Source organism: Rhinolophus sinicus, chromosome X (assembly GCF_036562045.2).
Source record: "Rhinolophus sinicus isolate RSC01 chromosome X, ASM3656204v1, whole genome shotgun sequence".
In the NCBI taxonomy this organism is placed as follows: Eukaryota; Metazoa; Chordata; class Mammalia; order Chiroptera; family Rhinolophidae; genus Rhinolophus; species Rhinolophus sinicus.
Window position 1 is genome coordinate 74691122 of NC_133768.1, and position 25131 is coordinate 74716252.

At 37.2% G+C, this 25131-nt stretch overlaps 1 protein-coding gene and 2 pseudogenes across 5 annotated transcripts in view; 2 read left to right on the forward strand and 1 right to left on the reverse strand.

Annotated features, from left to right (window-relative positions):
- COL4A5 (collagen type IV alpha 5 chain) overlaps window positions 1–25131 on the forward strand; it is a 373394-nt gene that overhangs the window by 76892 nt on the left and 271371 nt on the right. For all 5 annotated transcript variants that reach the window (XM_074323261.1, XM_074323263.1, XM_074323262.1 and 2 more), the window contains one exon: window positions 16951–17010. In XM_074323261.1, the coding sequence (XP_074179362.1) occupies window positions 16951–17010 (60 nt within the window). The remainder of the gene's footprint in view (window positions 1–16950; window positions 17011–25131) is intronic.
- On the reverse strand, window positions 17117–23587 carry LOC109438321 (large ribosomal subunit protein eL42; annotated as a pseudogene).
- Window positions 23601–24200, forward strand: LOC109438320 (large ribosomal subunit protein eL15; annotated as a pseudogene).

Genomic DNA, 25131 nt, shown 5'->3' on the forward strand with positions numbered 1-25131 from the left:
TCCTGCTTCCTGTGTCTCCAACCCAGCCGCCAACGAGAATATAATGGTATAACTCCCCTACCTATGGCTCCATGGGTGTTCCCTTTTGGCCTCACCATATCCTGCGTTCTTATGTGGGGAGCGGGAGCAGAGGCCCCGCATGACACATGGCGCAGCGAGCGGGGTGTGGTGTCGGCCAAAACTCTCCGAAGGGCTGTGGAGCAGTTTGTGCTTATGAACACTCAGTCTCAGGAAGACCAGGGGGAGCAGCTGCCGGAGAGCTGAACCCCTGTGGAGGGGTGGAAAGACGTGGACGGTTCCCCAACCAGCATAGGCCAGAGAAAGCGAAGGTCGTTGCGGCCCTGTGGGCTGGGAAGTGCTTGCTGAGGCAGCCCGGATGCAGGACTTGTAGTCCCAGGAGGAAAGGCTTGCTGAGTCCTCCGTGGGAGCTGAGGGTGAAGTCAAGGTGTGGGGACAGAGCCCCAGAAAGTAGTTTACAGGCTCTCGGCCTCACGTGGAGGAGTGCTGGCTCGGGTAGTAGATGGCCGTCAGCTGTGGCTGATTGGCCGTCAGCTGTAGCCAGTTAGCCAATTAGCCGCTAATATAACTGCTGTGGCTACGCTAGAGGGAGAGAAGGGAGAAGAATGGGAGCTAGCAAGAAGATGGCGGCTGGGCTGGCAAGCGTGGATGGCGGTTTGCGGACAGTGTGGATCCAGCCTCCAGTGAGAGTATAGTGCCGCCAGAGAGAATATAATGGTATAACTCCCCTACCTATGGCTCCATGGGTGTTCCCTTTTGGCCTCACCATATCCTGCGTTCTTATGTGGGGAGCGGGAGCAGAGGCCCTGCATGACACATGGCGCAGCGAGCGGGGTGTGGTGTCGGCCAAAACTCTCCGAAGGGCTGTGGAGCAGTTTGTGCTTATGAACACTCAGTCTCAGGAAGACCAGGGGGAGCAGCTGCCGGAGAGCTGAACCCCTGTGGAGGGGTGGAAAGACGTGGACGGTTCCCCAACCAGCATAGGCCAGAGAAAGCGAAGGTCGTTGCGGCCCTGTGGGCTGGGAAGTGCTTGCTGAGGCAGCCCGGATGCAGGACTTGTAGTCCCAGGAGGAAAGGCTTGCTGAGTCCTCCGTGGGAGCTGAGGGTGAAGTCAAGGTGTGGGGACAGAGCCCCAGAAAGTAGTTTACAGGCTCTCGGCCTCACGTGGAGGAGTGCTGGCTCGGGTAGTAGATGGCCGTCAGCTGTGGCTGATTGGCCGTCAGCTGTAGCCAGTTAGCCAATTAGCCGCTAATATAACTGCTGTGGCTACGCTAGAGGGAGAGAAGGGAGAAGAATGGGGGCTAGCAAGAAGATGGCGGCTGGGCTGGCAAGCGTGGATGGCGGTTTGCGGACAGTGTGGATCCAGCCTCCAGTGAGAGTATAGTGCCGCCAGAGAGAATATAGTGGTATGACTCCCCTACCTATGGCTCCGTGGGTGTTCCTTTTTGGCCTCACCATATCCTGCGTTCTTGTATGGGGAGTGGGAGCAGAGACCCTGCAGGCCGCCCTGCACGACACAAGGTTATCCCTCACCCTCAGGACAGCCCTGGTGAATGACTATGGACTATGGGGAATTGCCTTCCATCCCTGATTTAATGGACAGCTTGACTATTTGCTTGGGAACATACCACCATGTAGTGGAACTGGCGGATGTTTGCTTTTGTGTCTTGACTGGCCGCCATCGAGAATATGTAAGCACCTTGACTGTGAGTCGCTGTTGTTCCAGCAGGGTACCCTGAGAGGCCCAGAGAGAGTGGCAGTGCCTTGAGAGGCCCTGGCTGTGTCCAGGAAGTCCGGCCGTGCCCAGAAGCACTGGTGGTGCCCTGAGAAACCCTGGCTGTGTCCGGGAAGACAGGTGGTACCCTAAGAAGCCCAGGAAGTCTGGCTGTGCCCAGGAGGACTGGTGGTGCCCTGAGAAACCCTGGCTGTGTCTAGAGAGCCTGGCTGTGTCCAGAATATTGCATTCACCTCCAGGCTCCTCACATAGGGCCCCCCTGCAGAAGTTGCATAGATTGTGAGGCGAGACCCTGTAGGGGTGGAGTGTGGGGACAGAGCCAGCAGTGTAGTTTCCAGGCTCTCAGCCTCACGTAGAAAGGTGCTGGCTCAGGTAGTAAATGGCCATCAACTGTGATTGGATGGCCATCAGCTGTGGCTAGTTGGCTGTCAACTGTAATCAGTGAGCCATTGGCCACTAATATAACTTCTGTGGCTACGCTAGCAGAAAATGGGAGCTAGCAAGAAGATGGTGGCTGAGCTAGCAAGAGCAGATTGCAGTTAGCACGGGGGATTGCAGCTAGCAAATGAGGTTGGTTGGCAGAGGGAAGTGGATGGAGGGTTGCGGACCGTGTGGCTCCTGCTTCCTGTGTCTCCAACCCAGCCGCCAGCGAGAATACAGTGGTATGACTCCCCTATCTATGGCTCCGTGGGTGTTCCTTTTTGGCCTCACCATATCCTGTGTTCTTATGTGGGGAGCGGGAGCTGAGACCCCGCATGCCACCCCGCATGACAGTTACTAACTAGGAATGTGATCAGTATTCCCTCAAGAATAAAGCCACATTCCATTTATAAAAGTCTAGCCACAAGTCAAGGTAACGTACATCGTGTTCTGATTTTGTCTACTCATACACGTGTACCTCATGTTCTACCAGATGTACTATTTGAATTTACTGTTATGATTTTCTGGGATGCAGTTTTATTTCATTCTTTTTGTTTCAAATTCAGTGTTGCCTTGAATTATGTTTGTAAATGACTAGCCAGATAGACTTTGATCTCTAAAATTGTTTTGCTAGTTTATGTATGGTTCGTAAAGCTTTTCACCCAGCACTCTAGTATTCATTCATTAGAAATGACTGGTGATACAAATCAGGTACAGTCTCATGTTAACAAACTTGATTAAATAGCAAATTGCTAGATTATTGCTATTTTTATTAAAATAAAAGCTCATTGACTGACTCTATGTATGGAAGGTATATCGTAGACTCCTTTTACCTATAAAGTATTTCCCATCTTCATCTCCCATATCTGTTTGTGAAATCATCTCTTTCTCATCTATACCCATTACTCTAGGGTATGGTTAAGTAAGGGACAGATTTTTTTGACATGACAAGGGCACAAAATGACAGTAGATTTTGAGTAGTATATAAATTGAAGCTGCTTTGGAAATAATTGCTCTATTCGAGTGACAAATACTGAAAAAGTACTCTCAGCTTTAATATTAGAGGGAGTTGTAAGTTTTCTAAATATTGACTTGTCCATTACCAGCTTGTTGCGTGGAGCTGGACCTCTTACGATTTAGGAGGGGCTGTGGTAGTGGGTGATATACAATTTTCCACCTTTGATACATGCTTTTATGTTATTCGTGTCCTATAATCAAGCACAGCTTTAAGAAGGCATTGTTTTTTCCTGTTGTTTATAAGTGAAACAGCCAGAACTAAAGTATTCCCGCTTTTTGTGATTGTACTAAACTAGGGTTTTCCTGATTTCTGCCCATGATGGAAAATACCATGGAGTTTTTCATGCAGAACACTTGCCTTATTCAAAGTGGTAGCAAGGTTTCCTGCTTTGCTGCCTGTGAAATCAAGATCATATTAGCTCCTCCTACCATAAATACCAGCTGCTGCGATGATCAGCTAGTAATTTTGTTAGAAATACACAGGAAATTTTGGTCTAATCAGTGTAAGGGCAAAAAACAATTTCTTCTTTTTACCTTCCTGCTAGCAGGCAAAAGGGAGACCTAGGGCATGTTACTGCGTTTTTACACTGGCATTGAGCCATGGAGTTGGACTCACTGAGTCTTAAATGCACTTAGAACACAGGTTTTGACTGCTTCATAGGAGACATTCCAGACATATTTATGCTCAGCAAAGTCTGAAGTTTTTATTCTTATTATCATGGTACTGTGTGGTCTTTTTGTTTGTTTCTTTTATCTGTGATGTTAGTACTTTTCCAAGGCCATGTTAAAACAAATAACTACAGATCATTTCAATTTATGCTAATCTCTTTACATTTATGGAACTGCTTTACTGCAATCTTAAGAAAGATGTTGAAACTCAGGATATGTCTGTACAGGTCTGGTAGAATGGAAGGCTGCAGTGCTGTCAATAGTCAGCCCATAAAAATCTTCTTGCCACAAAATCAAGGTTTATCTTCTCAATTTTTTTTTTCTCAGTGAAGCCATAGCTGTGGTTAACTCTTTTATCTGAAAGTAAATCATTTTAAATGATGTTGAAAGTTTAATATCAAGAAATAAATCACAACATAAAATCCAATGTTTTTATTGTGTTACACATGTTTACCATCCTATCATTCTGGATCACTAATTTTTAGTTGGAAGTTTAAGATTCTTTCAGAGTTAGTCGTTGAAGGAACATGACATTTGGAGGCAAAAGACAAAAATCTGAATTCAAATATTAGCTTACTGTGTGATCCTAAATCAAGTCATTTAAGCTCTCTAAACCTCAATTTCTACATCTGAAAACACAGATAAGTATTTTCCTGCATACATCACAGCATTATTTCTGAGAAGACCAAACGCAAAATATGTCATGTCATTTGTAAATTGTAAAAAGTTATACAAATGTTGGTTTTCATTTTTGTCTTGCACCCATTCGTTCACCCCCAAATCGTCAGTGCATCTATCCCATGCATATTATCTCTTAGTGGCATGTTGAATATGATAGTATCACTTGTGAATATATGTTTCATTTTATTGCTGAATGTGCATATATCACCAGATTTTCTTACCATGGTTTCATATTAAAAATGAGTAATAATCATTATAGTAGAAGCAATTTGTTTAAAAGCACTGCTCCTCTTCCCATACCCCCAAAATAAAATAACAGCTTTTTGATGGAGTAAGGAAATTAATTGTTTCTTCTGCTGCTTGTATTACAGCTTTTGAGAAACAATATTAAGTGATTCATTGGGTTGGTCTCATTTGAAGATGATTTTAATCTATTACTTGCTTGAGTTCCCATTGCTGAGTTTTCTTTATAAGGGTCTTAAGCAGGTTAAATCTTTTACTGCAGAAGTGTCTTAAACCTGAGTACTGTGGTCTGCCTTTGTGAGTTTGTCATCATTGGGGGTGTTAACTAGGTGAGACTGGATGGATAGAAGTTGTTTAAGTGAATATCAGATCATGCAGAACTGAGTACTGAAAAGCTTCTAGTTTTGCTGTTCTGTAGCCTTTACTTGTGTTTATTTTCCAATTTAAATTATGAAATGATTATATGTACTTCATTCAACTATTGCTTGTTCCACTTAAAAACTTTGGAAAGTCTTTCTAGAGAAAACTCTATTAGAGGACCATGTGGAAAAAAAAATTTTGTGTGTACTACCAGTTTTCCAAGCATTTTTTTTTCCCTTTTGAATGCCCATAAAACTTGGTTTACATTCATCTTAAGTTAATTTATCTCATTTTGTCTAATGAATACTAATTCATATATTTCTCTAATTCCCCCTTTTAGGTTATAAAATATTCCTGGGAGGTAACATATTTAATAATTTCTATACATCTCCTATTAATTTGTACAGAGACAGACTCAGTAAAAATTTCTCAAATTTAATTTATGGATACTGGTACCTAAAAATGGGGGGGAATGTTGGTCTTAAAAGTAGCTAACACTGGGTTTCTTTCCTATCTGTCAATCATACAATCTACTCATAATGAATGACATTTTGATTTAGGGTAATTTTCTTTTTTTTTTTTTTAATTAATTTTATTGGGGTGACAATTGTTAGCAAAATTACATAGATTTCAGGTATACAATTCTGTATTACATCATCTATAAATCCCATTGTGTGTTCACCACCCAGAGTCAGTTCTCCTTCCGTCACCATATATTTGATCCCCCTTACCCTCATCTCCCACCCCCCACCCCCCAGTAATTTTCTAATGTAAAAAATCCCTTTTGCGCAAATGCCATTAAAAGCATCTAATAACCTAAGTATTTAAAAAAGCTCCCCATTTCACATGCTTCCAAATGGTATCCAAAAGTATTTGGAAATTAAAAACAAATACCCCAGTTGGCATAGCTTCCCCACCCTAAATGTAAAATCACTAGGGCTATTCTGAGTAACTTATGTATGGATTTTTAAAGTTAAAGTACTTTTGATAATGAAGCATTTGATAATTTGTCCAGACTAGCTGCCAGAATAGCTCCATTGTCTGAAAACGGATGTCTTTCAATCTGTAGGCTCACTTTGATCAACGTTAGTTAATGCGCATCCTTAAATTTTGGCATACTTCTGCATGGTAACCTTTCCTACACCTCTCACCTCATTTCTCCAACTTTCTTCTAGCCCATTGGGAAAAAAAATAGGATCTTGAAAACCGAGTGTATCTTTATTCTTCAGTTCTCTTAAAAATTGTAATGTTTTTAATCAGCTAAAATTGTTAACGATGTTAGTATTGGTGAAGTACATGTTGTGGTCATATTTTAGTGAGTCTCCTCATATGTTTAGTTCTGTATTTGTAGAAGGCAGCAGGCGCTGCCTTGATTAACAGGCTTCCAAACTGATCAATGTGTTCATATGTAATTTGATTTTTAAAGAAATACTTTAATGGTAATGAGAAGAATATGTTTCCTTTTCATAGAAAATCTAGGAGATTATCTTGGCTTTTGCTCAGAATTTGAAGGTAAATGGGAATCAGTTTGAAATATTGGAAAAAGTCAAATACCGACTTTAGCTCTGGCTCTGTCATTGAGTAGCCCTCCATTTCTTCATGTTTAAAATGAGGGCTGTAGATAATTTCTAAGGCCTCTTTCAACTCTGCTATCACTCTTTTATTGATAGCATGTATTAGTAAGAAATAGCAAGATTTGTTTATGGATTGTGAGAGCATATCAAATAAAGGGATGTAATAAAAGATACATAGAATGTTTAGCCTTGGACTGTTGTTAAACAATGGTAAATCCATGCCCCTCCACCCGCAAGTGGAGGTTTTGTGTTAATAAATAGCCCAGTCAAAGATGACTTCTGTTTTGAACTGTTAAATTTAAATTATTTTCTAAGAGTTCATGAGAATCACGGGAGTATTCATTGTGTGATAATATAGCATAGTATTATATTGTATGCATATGGTTTTAAAAGTACAAATAATAGTAAAAGAACATGTCTCTTTCCTCATCCCTTTTGACTTCCTCCATCAGTTCCTTAAGGAGAAAAACGAATAATTTTTGCTTTATCAACACATTTTCTACTTATTTTTTTTTTATGACAGATGAGATGCTCTTTCTGTTACCACTCTTATCTCTCTTCTTCCATCTCCTCCCAATATGGAATGCTGTTTTCATTTAAATCAATAATTAATGTTTATATTATTTTGAATATGTGAATATTATGAATATAATATATGTTACTTATATAGAGCCAGGTAAAACTCTGTGATTATGTTTCTTTTCTGTGTGTGGATCTTTTCCCCCAGAGTCTCTAATTACATTTTTTCTATTTTCATAATGCATTTCTTTTTTTTAATTCAAGTTTATTGGGGTGACAATTGTTAGTAAAATTACATAGATTTCAGGTGTACAATTCTGTATTACATCATCTATAAATCCCATTGTGTGTTCACCACCCAGAGTTAGATCTCTTTCCATCACCATATATTGGATCCCTTTTACCCTCATCTACCACCCCCCTCCCTCCTGACCCTCTGGTAACCACTAAACTATTGTCTGTGTTATGAGTTTTGTTTCTTTATTTGTTTTTCTTGTTCTTTTGTTTTCAGTTTTACATACCGCATATCAGTAAAATCATATGGTTCTCCACTTTTTCTGTCTGACTTATTTTGCTTAACATAATGCTTTTTTTATACTCTGATTTTTTTCAAAAGTTCCATCATATCTGGTTCCTTCACTTTTTTCCTGGGAGAGACTACACTAGGGACACCATTATAAGTGGTTTCTTTTTTATTTCCTGATTTATTGATGATATATAAAATATATTTTATTTTAATATGGATTTTAATAGGACTATACCCAGCAGCTTTAATAAACTTTATTAATTCTAATTTCTTTGTATTGTCTCTTGAATTTTCTATCTATCCAATCATATCATCTGTGAAAGACATTTTTGTTCTTTTCCAAACCTTTCCTTTCAACAATGGCTAAGGCCTAGGTTAAATCCAACTTTGTCATATTTTAATTAGGAATTTTGCATGTATGTTCATTGGTACGACTGACTTGTAATTTTCCATTCACACTCAGTCCTATTTAGGTTTGGTGTCAAGGTTATGCTAGCTTTATTCCTCCTCTTCTGTTTTCTGGAAAAGTTTGGTTAGATTTAAATTACTTGTTCTAACTTAATTGCATTGTAATCAGAGACCATAATCTGTATGAATTCTATCCTTTGAGATTTGCTTAGACTAACCATAAAGCCCAGTGTATGGTCAGTTTTTATAAATATCCAGGGTGTGCCTGATAGAAATGCGAGTTCTTCGTTTGATGGGTACACTGTTTTGCGTATGTTCATTAGAATAAGATTATAATCATGTTCAAGTCTTTCTACGGCTTTACAGATTATTTTGTTTACATGTTCTATTAGGAATCAGAGATCTGTTTTAAATTTGCAATTATGATTGTGGATTTTTCTATTTCTCCTTGTACATCTGGTACTTTAAATTATATAGGTTTTAGGATGTTTTTCGTGCATACAAATTTGGGGTTTTTTTAAAGTGTGTTTTTTCTGAACCAAACCTTTTGATCATTCTGAAGTGACCATCTTTTATCTTTCATAATCTTTTTTGCCTGAAAGTCTGTTTTGTCTGAAATTAACAGCTATACAAATTTTCTTTGTTATTGGTATGATAGAACTTTTTTTCATCTTTTATTTTAACCTTTCCATGTACCTTTTTTTTTGATGTCTCTGATGAATAGCATACATGTTGAAATTTGCCATTTTTTTTGCAGTCTGAGGATATTTGTCTCTTAAGTAATTTTTTTAGTGTATTTACCTAACTTTTTAGTAACAATCTTTTCAAAATATTGAAAGAAGATATAATTAACACCAGTGCATTTCCTTCTAGAGTCAACACTTGTTAACATTTTGCCATATTTGTTTTATGTTTTTATGTCTCTTGCTCTTCAGTGTCTGTGTGTGCACGTGTGTTTAATGATTATGTATGTGTGTGTATATACTTTTTTTTGCTAGGGGGGGTTATCATTTTGTGAGGGGTATAAATGTCTCATCATTGTGTTGTTTTGTATACCAAACATGAAAAAATAAAATAAAAAGACAAAAAAAGTAATTTGTAGACATCATAACACATATTTCTAAATACCTCAGCATGCATCATGTCTCACCAAAGGAAAAGGGCATTGTACTACATAAACATATCATTATCACACTGTAAAAATTAGCAATGATTTTAAAATATAATCTAGTATTCAAGTCATATTCAGATGTCCCCTGTGATCCTAAAAAGCTTTCATAGCTGTTGATGTACTACATTTGTTTATTTTCTTAAATTTTAAAAATCTGGATTGCATTGGAAGAAAATTGGATCTCTTGTGTCTCTGTACATCTTGATAGAAGAGGAACTGGCTCTTTGTTTTGGACTATCTTTTCAGGGATACTTGTATAACAAACACCTTGGAAAACAGAGATAGTATCTCCTTTTGGAGAAACAACCAGGTTTGTTTACTGTCCAGTATAATAAAGATAACATCTCAGAGCAAAGGTCAAGCAAGCTTACTGTCTCTTATAAAATATGTGGGTACCCTAAACACTCAAATTCTCTCCTATAACAAAGGCATACCTTGTCCTCTTCATGTCACCCTGTGGGAACTGGGGTCCAGGGAAGCCTGGACTATTGCTGTAACAAATTATCTGTTTCTCTGATAAAAAATGTTTGTGTTTTCTGCCAGCATCCAAGAAACTGTGGTAGACTAACCTGTTAGCTTCCAAGTAGGGAAAAGTCTCAGACCCTTCACAGTTCCTGATAGAATAGTCTTCCCACATTTTATTATTTCATGACTCTGATTTTTAATAGATTCACTGAGATATAATTTACATTCAATTCACCCACTTAAAGTTCACAATTCAGTCATTTTTAGAATATTTACAATGGTGTGCAGCCACCACCAAAATCCAGTTTTGAATATTTTTATCAACCCCAAGAGAAACCCACACCCCATAGCTGTGACTCCCTGTGTCTCCAAGTCCCCAGCCCTAAGAAACCACCAATTTAGTTGCTGTCTCTATAGGTTTCTCTATTTTGGTAATTTCATATAAAAAATAACATGTAGTGTTTTGTCTGGCTTCTTTTACTTACCATAATATTTTCCAGATTCGTTCATATTGAAGTATGAATTGCTACTTCATTTCTCTTTATTGCTGAATAGTATTCCATTGTATGCATATATTGTTTTTTACGTTTTTTAGTCTATTCTGGATACTACTATGAACATTTATGTATATGTTTTTGTATAGATATATGTTTGTATTTTGCTTAACTATATACTTTTGTGTGGATTTGTTGTGTCCTATGTTTGCTTGAGAAACTGCCAGATTGTTTTCCAAAGGAGATGCACTGTTTTGCACCACCACTTGCAATATATAAGGGTTACAATTTTTTGGGAACTGGTTTCCTTGCTAACACTTCTTATTGTCTGTCTTTTGTATTATATGAGGTGTGATCAAACAATACAGTGAATGTTTAAATAAAATAATTATTACAGTAAAAGACACATTGCTATTAATCCCCCTCAAAATACTCCCCCTTGCTTTGAATGACAGTTACCTCTTCATTCACTTTCTGAAGCAATTTTGGAAGTCCTCTTTCGTGAATGTCTTTAGTTGCACTGTTGTGGCTACTTTGATGTCCTGAATCATTTTGACTTTGGGGAAGAGCCAGAAGTTGCACGGTGCTAGACATGGTGAATAAGGTGGATGAGGACACACCGTAATGTTTTCATTTGACAGAAACTGCTGTACCGGAAGCACTAGGTGACACGGAACATTGTCATGATGGAGGATGAAACCGTTTGCCCATTTCTCAGGCTGTTTTCTATGCACACCATTTTTTAAATGCTCTAATAAACTCTTCTAATATTCCGATTTCACCGTAGTGTTTTGGGTAAAAACTCAGCTCACACAATTCCATCAAGGTCAAAAAACACAATTAACATTACCTTTCCATTGGATGGGAGCAGCATTCACCGTATTTTATCACACCTCGTAGCTATTCTACTGTGTGTGAAGTGGTATCTTACTGTAGTTTTGGTTGGCATTTCCCTGATTGCTAATGATGTTGGACATCCTTTTATGTGATTAATGGATATTTTTATGAGAAATGTCTATTCAGGTTGTTTGCCCATTTTTAATTGGGTTACTGGACAGTAAGTTAATAAGGTATAACAGTTGTTTATATATTCTGGATACAAGTCCCTTACCATATACATGATTTACAAATACGTTTTCTCATTTCATGGGTTGTCTCTTTAATTTTAAAAATTAATTATTTTTTTAAATAATTAAAAACATTTTTCAGTTGCAGTTGACATTCAATAGTATATTAGTTGCAGGAGTACAACATAGTTATTAGACATCTATATAATTTACGAAGTGATCACCCTGATAAGTCTAGTACCTGTCTGACACTATACAAAGTTATTACAATATTATTTACAATATTCCTTATGCTATACTTTATATCCCCATGACTGTTTTATAACTACCAACTTGAACTTCTTAATCCCGTCTCCTTTTTCACCCATTCCCAACCCCCTCCTATCTGACGAACATCAAAATATTCTCTGTATCTATGAGTTTGTTTGTTTTTGTTTTTTTAGATAACACATGTAAGTGAAATCATATGCTATTTATCTTTCTCTGTCTGACTTACTCCACTCAGCACAATACATTTCAGGTCCATCAATGCCGCCTCCAATGGCAAGAACCTTTTCCCTTCCATGGCTGAGCAATACTCCGTTGTATATATGTACCACTCTTTATCCATTCATCCAACAACGGACACCCAGGCTGCCTCCATATCTTGGTCATTATAAACAGTGCTGCAAAGAACAGACGGATGCATTCGTCCCCTCAACGTAGCATTTTTGGTTTCTTCGGATAAATACCTGGAAGTGGGATTACTTGGTCCTTCTTTGACTCTTGTTATAGCAATTGTTTTAAAGTCTATTTTTTCTGGTAATGTATCACTACCCCAGTTTTTTTTTCCACTTCCATTTTCATGAAATATCTTTTTCCATCCCTTCCAGTTTGTGTGTCTTTTGATCTGAAGTCTCTTGTAGTCAGCATATGTAAGAGTCTTGTTTTCTTGTCCATTTATCCATCCTATTTTGATTGGAGCCTTTAAGCCATTTACATATAAAGTAGTTGTTGATAGATGAGCACTTACTGATATTTTATTATTCATATTTGATTTTTTTTTTCACATTAGAGAAATCCCTCTAAGATTCCTTGTAATAGTGGTTTCATACTGATGAACTCCTTTAGCTTTTTTTTATCTTTTTTTGTGTGTGTGGTCTGGGAAGCTCATTATCTGTCCCTCAGTTGTAAATGATAGCTTTGCTGGGCATAGTGATCTCAGTTGTAGGTCTTTGCTTTTCATCACTTCGACTATTTCCTGCTAATCCCTTAGGTGCTGCAAAGTTTCTGTTGCAAAATCAGGTGACAGTCTTATGGGAACTCCCTTTTAGGTATCTCTTGCTGCTTTTAAGATTCTCTCTTCATCTTTAACTTTTGGTATTTTAATTATGATGTGTCTTGGTGTGGGCCTCTTTGGGTTCATCTTGTTTGGGACTCTCTGTGCTTCCTGGACTTGTATATCTATTTCCTTTGCTAGGTTAGGGAAGTTTTCTGTCATTATTTCTTTAAGTTTTCAATTCCTCTTCCTCTCTCTCTTCTCTGCCTGGTATCCCAATGATTCCAATGTTGTTATGCTTAATGTTGTCCCATAGGCTCCCTGAACTATCCTCATTTTTTGGATTATTTTTTTCTTTTCACTGTAGTGATTGGGCATTTTCTGCTACCTTATCTTTTTTATTTTTTAATTAAAATTTATTGGGGTGACAATTGTTAGTAAAATTACATAGGTTTCAAGTGTACGATTCTGTAATACATCATCTATATCTCACATTGTGTGTTCACCACCCAGAGTCAGTTCTCCTTCCATCACCATATATTTGACCCCCTTTTACCCTCTTCTACCACCCTCCTCCCCCTTTACCATCTGGTAGCCACTAAACTATTGTCTGTGTCTATGAGTTTTTGTTTCTTTGTCTTGTTCCTTTGTTGCTTTCTGTTTTACGTCCCATATGAAGTCATATGGTTCTGGACTTTTTCTGTCTGACTTATTTCCCTTAGCATAATAATCTCAAGATCCATCCATGTGATTGCAAATGCCACTATTTTACCTTTTCTTATGGCAGAGTAGTATTCCATTGTGTATATATCCCACATCTTTATCCAATGTCTTGGCCACTGTAAATAACGCTGCAATGAACATCAGAAATGTTTTCAGATTTTTGGGGTAGATACCCAGGAGAGAGATTGCTGGGTCATATGGTAATTCTATTCTTAATTTTTTGAGGAACCTCCACACTGCTTTCCATAGCAACTGTACCAATTTACATTCCCACCAAGAGTGTATGAGGGTTCCTTTTTCTCCACAGCCTCTCCAACACTTATTATTTGTCTTGTTGATGATAGCCATTCTGACTGGGGTGAGGTGATATCTCATTGTGGTTTTTATTTGCATTTCTCTGATGATTAGTGATGTTGAGCATTTTTAAATATATCTGTTGGCGGTTTGTATGTCTTCTTGGGAGAAGTTTCTGTTCATGTCCTCTGCCCATTTTTTAATTGTTTATCTTTTTGTTGTCGAGTTGTATGAGTTCCTTTTAATTTGGGGGTATTAGCCCCTTATTGGAGGAGTTGTAATAAATTTTACTGGGAAAATTGGAAAGCCACATGCAAAAGAATGAAACTAGACTGCTATCTGTCACCATGTACCAAAATTAACTCAAAATGGATCAAAGGCCTAAACATAAGACCTGAAACAATAAACTGTAATAGAAGAAAGCATAGGTCCTAAACTTGTGGACCTTGGGTATAAAGAGGATTTTATGAATTTGACCTCAAAGCAAGGTAAGTAAAAGCTAAAATAAATGAATGGAACTATATCATACTAAAAAGCTTCTGTACAGCAAAAGAAACCATCAACAAAACAAAGGGGCAACCAACCAAATGGGAGAAGTTATTTGCATAGTGCTTTAATTAGTGTTGTTTTATGTGTTTTACTACGTGATAAGAACAAATCTTCCTTAGTTTTTATTTTATTATTTTATACCACACTAAGAAAATTAAATCATTACTGTGTTTTCTTGTTTTAACAGTCTTCGTAGCTTGGTAAAATTAAATAGTTTTTCTACATTTTTTGAAACAGTGTTTATTTTATGGGGGGTGGGGTCCTTTTCTCTAACTAGTTTTTTTCATATCGACTTAAGAAGTCCTTTAGCCTGGGGTACTTAATGTCTGTTTTACCCGACTGTTGGCCTACAAAAATTTTGTGTTTTAATCTTAGTGCTTAGCATGGCCGTTTTTCCTTTAGATAATCTTTCTGCCCATCTTTCAGAATTGAAGTCAAGTTATTTACCTTCTCTTAAGAGCCCTTTTGCACGTTCCCAAGTTCAAGGGAACTCTTAACTTTGATAGCAATCATTGTCTATACCACTCATTTTTACTTGGTAATTGCTACTGAATCACAGACTGTAAAAGCTGTAAGCCACCTAAAGAGATCATATTATCTATCTCTGCCATTTTACCAAAGAGAAAACTGAGTCTTCGGTTATGGGAATTACTTGTTCATAGTATCCTAATAATGCAATTGCTGAGGTTAACTCAGAATGTATTTATTGTATTTTAGAGCTCTTTCTATTACTATTGCCTGCTGTATCGTTATTCCATTGTATTCAAATTTGACTTGCATTTGTTTGGGCCTAGTTTGTTTTTGTTTTTGTTTTGTTTTTTATAAGCTAGATTGGAAGTTCCTTAAAGGCAGCACCCATGTCTGTATATTTTTCTGTACAACTTATATCCCTAATATTGTGTTTTGTGCTTATAATGCATCTAATCAATATTAATAGATATTGGTAAAAAAACAGAAAACATGTCGTTCCATTTACCAAATGTCAAATTGGGGCCATTTCTTTGTGGGCATCACTATTATAACTGTATGGAAAGTGGCATCTAGTGGTTGGTGTGAATATTACATTTGCCATTAAAAAAAAAAAAAAAAATAGAAGAGGCTAAGGTACTTTTTAAATCATAGGCTCCGAAGGCTGAGTATTGATAAACATTACTTGGTATATACATCACATAAAAGTTTTCTATTATTTGATGAGAAGCGTACTACTTTATTGTACATAAATGCTGAGCTATATACATATGTTAAACTAATTACTATTTGTTTTTCTAAGCACTTAAGCTTCATGCCAAAGTATAGTTCTGGATGGAATAAGTCATCTACTGTGTTCTTGTTCTATAGATCCTTATTTTAAAAGAAGATATTTTTCTGGCTCCAGGACTTCACTTCACACTATGAGCAAATGAACCTGTTAGTAGTGGCTATTTAGAACATTTAGGCTGTGGGAACAGCATTTATGCTAAAAGCTTACCGCTGTTAAAGACTGAGCTACAAGTGATGAGAGAGTGGAGGCAAAGAAAAGAAAGGTGGTAAAAGACAGTATTATGTATTTTGTGCTCCACTACTGATCATGAATGCAGAGAAACAAGAAACTTCAAGTGGCAGACATTTTTGGCTAGTTGCCAGGGTCATTGCTAATATAGATTAAGAGCTAATATCTTACAAGAGATGTTAGGGGAAAAATGAGTTCCTAAGAGCTTGGACAGTGGCAAATCATATTACAGGGAAGTTTTATGAATTTCTTTTTCATTTTTAAAAATATATTTTCACTTTAAAATTATAAAAATTTGTTGCAACAAACAACAAGTGCTGGCGAGGATGTGGAGAAAAGGGAACCCTTGTGCACTGTTGGTGGGAATGCAGATTGGTGCAGCCACTGTGGGAAACAGTATGGCGGTATCTCAAAAAACTAAAAATACATATAACATATGACCTAGCAATTCCACTCTTAGACATTTATACAATGAGAACAAAAACACTAATTTGAAAAGACATATGCACCCCTATGTTCATTGCAGCATTAGTTACAGTAGCCTAAGTAGCAACATAGGAGTCCATCGATAGATGAATGGATAAAGAAGTGTGTGTGTGTGTGTGTGTGTGTGTGTGTGTGTGTGTGTGTGTGTGTGTAATATTATGCAGCAATAAAACATAATGAAATCTTGCATTTGTGTCAACATGAATGGATCTACAGGGTCCTATGCTAAGTGAAATAAGTCAGGCAGGTAAAGACAAATACCATATGGTTTCACTTATATGTGGAATATTAAAAAAACAAAAACAAACTCATAGAAACAGAGACCAAGACCAAATGGATGGTTACCAGAAGGGAGGGTTGGGGTGGTGGGTGAAAAATGTTATGGGAAATATAGGCAATAATATTGTGAGATGTTTGCACGGTCACTGATGATCACTAGAATTAGTGGGGTGATCACATTGTCAGGTATAAAAATGTCAAATCACTGCATTGTGCACTTGACTCATATATAAGTACTATAATATTGTATGCTAACTATACTTAAATAATTAAAAGTTATAAAAATTATTTTGCTCATTGTGTAAACTTCAAAAACAATTGTATACAATAACATGTGAAAGCTTTCCCAGAGGTAACCATTGTTTGCAATTTGATATATATCGTTTCAGATTTTTGTCTGGTATTTGCTTTAAACGTATGGATTGTTTAATTTAGTTGAGCTGTAAGTGAGTCGGGTTTTCAGTTTCATATTTAATGACTTTTCTCTCTGTCCATTGCTTTATAGGCTTGCTATGGGTGTTCTCCAGGATCAAAGTGTGACTGTAGTGCTGTAAAAGGAGAAAAGGTAAGATCTGAGATGGGCCATTGAAACCTTAGTAAAACAAGTAAAGTCCTTTTTTTAAAAAACATATCCCCAAGATTTTATTGTCTTCATGATAAAAACATGAAGCTTAATAATGGATCACTTGGCACTTTCTCTTCTTATCTCCTCCCAGTTCAAAATACTTGCGTGTCTTAATAGCTAGCTTTCTCTTAGATCTAGAGTTGGGCTCAACACACTTAAGCCTCAGGAAAATCTGTTTTTTAAAATCAATATTTTATTAATATGAGAAAATGTATTATTTCCTATTTCACTTTGGTTACTGGAAAGAAAATTTGCTGTAAAAGAAACATAATATTTAAATATATTTAACTACATTGACTATACATAAGGGTATATCTAATGATATAAAATGACATACATAACCATGTAAAATGTTATAGTATCTTCTCTGTATTTGTAGCCATTTGCAGAAAATTAGCTTAGTCTGCCCACCATAATAACTCTACTTCCTGTCATAACACCGCTTTCCTTTCACATACAGAGAATTCTTGCTCTTCTTGTACTGTCGCACTTCTTGGGGATGGTGCTTGAGACACTACTTATAGAAAGTTTGGTGGATTTTAGGAATGTACACCTTGTTTGTGACAATACTAATGGAACAGAAAGCAATTGTATTTTTAATATGTTTTTTTAAATTAAAATTTATTGTGGTGACAATGGTTACTAAAATTACATAGGTTTCAAGTATACAATTTTGTAATACATCATCTATATAGCACATTGTATGTTTACCATCCAGAGTCTGTTCTACTTCCATCACCATATATTTGACCCCCTTTACCCTCTTCTACAACCCCCTTACTCCTTACCCTCTGTTAACCACTAAACCATTGTCTGTGTCTATGAGTTTTTGTTTCTTCATTTGTTTGTCTTGCTCCTTTGTTGCTTTGAGTTTTATATTCCACATATCAGTGAAGTCATATGATTCTGGAATTTTTCTGTCTGATTTATTTCACTTAGCATAATAACCTCAAGATCCATCTATATTATCGCAATGGCACTATTTTATCTTCTCTTATGGCAGAGTAGTATTTCAATGTGTTTATGAGGTCTGAGAATTATGTTCAGGGACTCTTGCTGCAAAAAGTGCTATGTACCTCGTTGCTGAATATCAATATGGTCACTGACGCTAGCACCTAGTCCACCCTTCAAAGCAATTTTGGAACTCCTTCTGGAATGACCATCAGAGCTGTTGTATTACCCTTGATTTTCTGAATGTCATCAAAATGTCTTCCTTTCAATATTTTCTTTATCTTCAGTAAAGAAAGAAGTCATTGGGGGCCAGGTCAGGTGAGTAGGGAGGGTGTTCCGAAACAGTTATTGTTTGCTGGCTAAAATCTCCTTCACAGACAGTGCCCTGTGAGCTGGTGCATTGTCATGCTGCAAGAGCCATGAATTGTTGGCAAAAAGTTCAGGTCATCTGAGTTTTTCATGCAGCCTTTTCAGCACTTCCAAATAGTAAACTTGGTTAACTGTTTGTCCAGTTGGTACAAATTCATAATGAAGAATTCCTCTGATATCAAAAAAGGTTAACAACATTGTTGCAAAAAGTTAACGAACTTAATTGTTAGACCTAGTATATACCTTATCTTCTTTATCCAATCAACTATCAAAGGACACTTTGGTTGTTTCCATGTCTTGGCCACCGTAAATAAAGCTTCAGTGAACATTGGAGCACATACTCGTATATCTTCACTGATAAATGTTTTCAGGGTTTTTGGATAGATACCCAGGAGAGGGATTGCTGGGTCATATGGTATTTCTATTCTTAATTTTTTGAGGAACCTCCACATTGCCTTCCCACCAACAGTGTATGAGGGTTCTTTTTTTCCCACAGCTGTTATTATTAATCTTGTTGATGATAGCCATTCTAACCATAGTGAGGTGATATCTCATTGTGGTTTTGATTTGCATTTGTCTGATGTTTAGTGAGGTTGAGCATCTTTTCAAATGCCTCTTGGCAACTTGTATGTCTTCTTGGGAGAAATACCTATTCAGGCCCTCTGACCATTTTTTATTGTGTTTTTTTTTGTTTTGAGTTGTATGAGTTCCTTATGCATTTTGAATATTAGCCCCTTATCGAAGGCATGGTTTGCAAAAATTCTCTCCCATTCAGTTGATTGCCTCTTTGCTGATGGTTTCTTTTGCTGAGCAGAAGCTTTTTAGTTTCACATAGTACCATTCATTTATTTTAGCTTTTACTTCCTTTGTCTTTGAGGTCAAATTAATAAAATCCACTTTGAAGCCAAGGTCCATAAATTTAGTACCTCTGTTTACTTCTATGCAGTTTATTGTGTCAAGTCTTATATTTAGGTCTTTGATCCATTTTGAGTCAATTTTGGTATACAGTCACAGAGAGCAGTCAAGTTTCATTCTTTTGCACGTGGCTTTCCAACACTCCCAGCACCACTTATTGAAGAGGCTGTCTTCACTGTATGTTTTTGGCACCTTTGTCAAAAATTATCGTTCCATATTTATGTGGGTTTATTTCTGGGTTCTCAATTCTATTCCATTGGTCTGTGTGTCTGTTTTTCTGCCAATACCATGCTGTTTTGATTATTGTGGCCCTGTAGTACAAGCTAAAGTCAGGAAGTGTGATACCTCCATTATAGTTCTTTTTTCTTAAGATTGCTTTGGCTATTCGGGGTCTTTTGTGGTTCCAAACAAATCTGATGATTTTTTGTTCTATTTCTTTAAAATATGCCATTGGGATTTTGATGGGGATTGCATTGAATCTGTATATTGCTTTGGGTAATATGGCCATTTTAACTATGTTGATTCTTCCAATCCATGAGCACGGAATGTCTTTCCATTTCTTTTTGTCTTCTTCAATTTCTTTCAAAAAAGTCTTATAATTTTCAGCATATAGGTCTTTCACATCCTTGGTTAAGTTTATTCCTAGGTGTTTTATTCTTTTTGTTGCAATTGCAAAAGCAATTGTTTTTTGTATTTCTTTTTCTGAGATTTCATTGTTAGTATATAGGAAGGCAATGGACTTTTGTGCGTTGATTTTGTAGCCAGCAACTTTACTGTATTCATTGATTGTTTCTAATAGCTTTTTGGTGGAGTCTTTAGGGTTTTCTATATACAGCATCATGTCATCTGCAAAGAGTGATAATTTAACTTCTTCATTCCCAATTTGGATGCCTTTTATTTCTTTCTCTTGCCTGATTGTTCTGGCAAGGACTTCCAACACTATGTTGGAAAGCAGAGGTGATAGGGGACATCCCTGTCGTGTTCCTGAACGTAGAGCAAAGGGCTTCAGTTTTTCTCCATTAATTATAAGATTAGCAGAGGGCTTGTCATATGTACATTGATTTAATAGCCGGCAACTTTATTGTATTCATTTATTGTTTCTAATAGCTTTTTGGTGGAGTCTTTAGGGTTTTCTACATACAGCATCATGTCATCTGCAAAAAGTGACAATTAAACTTCTTCGTTCCCAATTCGGATGCCCTTTATTTCTTTCTCTTGCTAGATTGCTTTGGCTAGGACTTCCAATACTATGTTGAAAAGCAGAGGTGATAGGGGACAGCCCTGTCGTGTTCCTGAACGTAGAGCAAAGGGCTTCAGTTTTTCACCCGTAATTATGATATTAGCTGCGGGTTTCTCATATATGGCCTTTATTAGGTTAAGTTATTTTCCTTCTATACACATTTTATTAAGTGTTTTAATCATAAATGGATGTTGTCTCTTGTCAAATGCTTTTTCTGCATCAATTGATATAATCATATGATTTTTGTCCTTTATTTTGTTTATGTGACGTATCACATTGATGGATTTGGGGATGTTGAACCGTCCTTGTGCCCCTGGGATGAACCCCACTTGGTGGTGATGAATAATCTTTTTAATGCATTGTTGCATTCGATTTGCTAGAATTTTGTTTAGGATTTTTGCGTCTGTATTCATCAGAGATATTGGTCGGTAGTTTTCTTTTTTTTTGTGTTGTCCTTACCAGGTTTTGGTATCAGGGTAATGTTGGCCTCATAAAATGACTTAAGGAGTACTGTCTCTTCTTCAATTTTTTGGAAGAGTTTGAGCAGGATTGGTATTAGATCCTCTTTGAAGGCTTGGTAGAATTCACTAGTGAAACCATCTGGTCCCGGACTTTTGCTTTTGTGAAGGATTTGGATGACTGATTCAATTTCGTTACTGGTGATCGGTCTGTTTAGATTTTCCAGTTCTTCATGGTTCAGCCTAGGAAGGCTATATGTTTCTAATAACTTGTCCATTTCTTCTAGGTTATTGAATTTGGTGGCATATAGTCCTTCATAGTATTCTTGGATGATCCTTTGTATTTCTGTGGCTTGCATGGCATCTTCTTTTCTTTAATTTCTAATTTTGTTTATTTGCGTCTTTTTCTATTTTATTGAGTCTAGCCAAGAGTTTGTCAATTTTATTAATCCTTTCAAAAACCAGCTCTTTGTTGCATTAATAATATGTTTTTTAAACATGGTTTCTACTTTAGCATGTTTAAATAAAATGAATTCTATAGTGCTTGTTTTAGATAGTTGTAAGAATTATACTGTATCTCAGGGATCAGCAAACATTTTGTGTAAAAGGCCATATAGTAAGTTTTTTAGGCCTTGTGGCCCAATAAGGTGCCTGTCACATATTTTCTTCTCCTTTTTAAAATATTCCATTAAAAGAATAGGAGAAAAAAAAACAACACATTCTTAGCTCCTGGTCTATACAAAGCAGGGGTCTGACTGCTTTTGACCTCAGTCTGCCAACCTTTGATCAGTTTGTTGAAATCACTGACTTAATAAAGAAGGGAAAAACCACTTAAGAAGAAATGAAACATTTATCAGGTTACTAATCGTTGGTGGATACAACTTTGTGCATTTATCTAGTCTATGTAAATTAATGAATGGTGAATTTCTGTTTTCATCTCACTTTGCCCACAACAGCACCTCTGTTGTATAAATACGATGATTAGAAAGTAAGTATTGGTGATGATGAAATAGCATAACCTAGGCACTGTGAGTCACTGACTCACAATGAAATTGGAAGATTAAAAAGCATAGTTGATTGTGGCCTAAAGAGAGTTGTAAGGAGAAAGAGGATTGTACTCTAGTCTCCACTACTTGGGGCTCAATAAATATTTTGGAAGAAATCAGTGAATGTTACTAATTATATACGGAAAAGTTTGGGACAGTATCTCCAGAACACATTCCATTTATATAACAGGTTCACTAGCTCATTAAAGATGTTTAAAAGTCTTGGAGTAAAAAAACCTATTTGTTTGTTTCGCAATGCTATATTTCTGAGCTCCATTTAACCATGTTACCACTTTCCTCCTAACAAGACACCTATTACAGTAGTCCATACTTATCTCCTGTTTCACTTTCTATAGTTTTAGTTACCTATGGTCTGTTGAGGTTCAAAAATATTAAATGGAAAATTGCAGAAATAAACAATTCCTACGTTTTAAGTTGTGTGCTGTTCTGATCATCGTGAAATCTCACACAGTTATGCTCCATCCTGTCCAAGATGTGAATCATCCATTTATCCAGTGTTTCCACACTGTATATGCTACCCATCCATTGGTCACTTAGTAGCCATATCTTCATAAGGTTAGTAGTAACCTAACACTATGTCGCAATGCCTACCTCATTCACCTCACTTCATCTCATCATGTAGGAATTGTATCATGTCATATCATCACAAGAAGGTTGTGTATAGTACACTAAGTAATTTTGAGTGAGAGACCATATTCACATAACTTTTATTATAGTATATTGTTAGAATTTTCTATCTTATTATTAGTTACTATTGTTAATCTCCTACTGTGCTTAGTTTATGAATTAAACTTTATCATAAGTATGTACGAGCTCGAGCAATTAAGTTTGTGAACTTGTTCTAATCATGTTGCTAACCTTTTTTGATATCAGAGGAATTCTTCATTATGAATTTGTACCAACTGGACAAACAGTTGACCAAGTTTACTATTTGGAAGTGCTGAAAAGGCTACCTGAAAAAGTTAGGCAACCTGAACCTTAGCCAACAATTTATGACTCTTGCATCACGACAATGCACCAGCTCACAAGGCACTGTCTGTGAGGGAGTTTTTAGCCAGTAAACAAATAACTGTATTGGAACATCCTCCCTACTCACCTGATCTGGCCCCCAATGACTTCTTTCTTTACCTGAAGATAAAGGAAATGTTGAAAGGAAGACATTTTGATGACATTCAGAACATCAAGGGTAATACAACAGGTCTGATGGCCATTCCAGAAAAAGAGTTCCAAAATTGCTTTGAAGGGTGGACTAGGCGCTGGTGTCAGTGCCTAGCTTCCCAAGGGGAGTGTACTTTGAAGGTGACCATAGTTATATTCAGCAATGAGGTATGTTGCACTTTTTCTAGGATGAGTTCATGAACTCAATTGTCAGATCTCATATATATAAGAAAAAACATAGTATGTATAGCGTTCAGTACTATCCACAGGTTCAGACATTGACCAGGGGTGTTGGAATGTGGATAACGGGGCACTACTGTAATAATAATTGAATAACCTTTCTACCTGGCTGCAGCCATCCGGTAAGCCAAGATGGGTGCTTACAAGTATATCCAAGAGCTACGTAGGAAGAAGCAGTCTGATGTAATGCAGTTTCTGCTTAGCGTGCATGGCTGGCAGTACTGCACAGGGCCCCCTGCCCCACCCTGGCCTGATAAAGCACACAGGCTGGGATACAAAGCCAAGCAAGGATATGTCGCATAATGGATTTGTGCGTGCCTTGGCTGCTGCGAACATCTAGTTCCTAAGGCTTCAACCTATGGCAAGCCTGTCTATCACGGAATTAACCAGCTGAAGTTTGCTCTGAGCCTTCAGTTTGTTTCTGAGGAGCAAGCTGGATGCCACTGTGGGGCTCTGAGAGTCCTGAATTCTTATTGGGTTGGTGAAGATTCCATGTGCAAATTCTTTGAGGTCATCCTCATTGATCCATTCCATAATGCTGTCAGACGGAATCTTGTCACCCAGTGGATCACCAAACAAGTCCACAAGTGCAGGGAGATGCAAGGGCTGACATCTGCAGGTCGCAAGAGCCGTGGCCTTAGAAAGGGTCACAACTTCCACCATATTATTGGTGGTTCTCACAGTGCAGCTTGAAGAAGGCGCAATACTCTGCAGCTCCACTGTTACCACTAATATAGGTAAAGTTTATAAAATTCATACCTAACAAACAATTTAGGAGGGTCATGTCTGCTTAAAAAAATAATTGAATAGTGTTATACAGAACACCTATTTGAGTAAAACTAGTTTGAGAGGAATAACTTTTATCAAATTAACTGCTCATGAGATAAGAAGCAATCACTCTGGACAAAATATAGCAGCTATTTAATAGCACAGGAGAGTGACCAAAAGCGGGAAAACAGTAGAGAGGATTCTACTCTTGAAAGTAAGGAAGTACACTGGGCAAGTTTGCATTCATGTGGCTTTCCTTCTGAGTGTACCCTTCAGTTTGCATGGCATAGGATGGCTAGAATCCAGACAAAAAGCCATAGTCTTACTGACTTGAGAAGTCGGAGGAAAGAGTTGAGGATGCCAGAATGGTTGGAAAGTAATGTGGGGGAGGGGGATATTGTGGAATGAAGGGAGCCACAGAGGGGAGACCTTAAAAATCTGCTTGTAAATTCCACCCAAACACTTGGTTGAATCCTGAGCTTTATATTTAAGGGGAGGATTCATACAACCCAGCAAAAAGGAATAGCTGGAAGTCTGCAGTAAATGAACATAGATTTAAGTGCTGTCCATTGAAGGGAAAACAGAGTTTTAAGTTTCAGTTCAGCTGTATTAACTATTTCCTAAAACAAAAGTTCAATACTTTTCAGAGGAAGGTAAAAGAATCCAGGATGTCTGCATATTAACTACAATGTCCAGTTATGCAATTAAAACTTACTAGACATGAGAAGTAACAGGTAAAACTGACCCATAGAGAAAAAAAACCAATTAATGAAAACTAACTCTGAAATAACACAGATGTTAAACATTATAATGATTTAAAGCAGATAGGACAACTATATTTGTTGATTTAAAGGGAAGTCTCTTCATACTGAATGAACATATAGAGAATCACAAC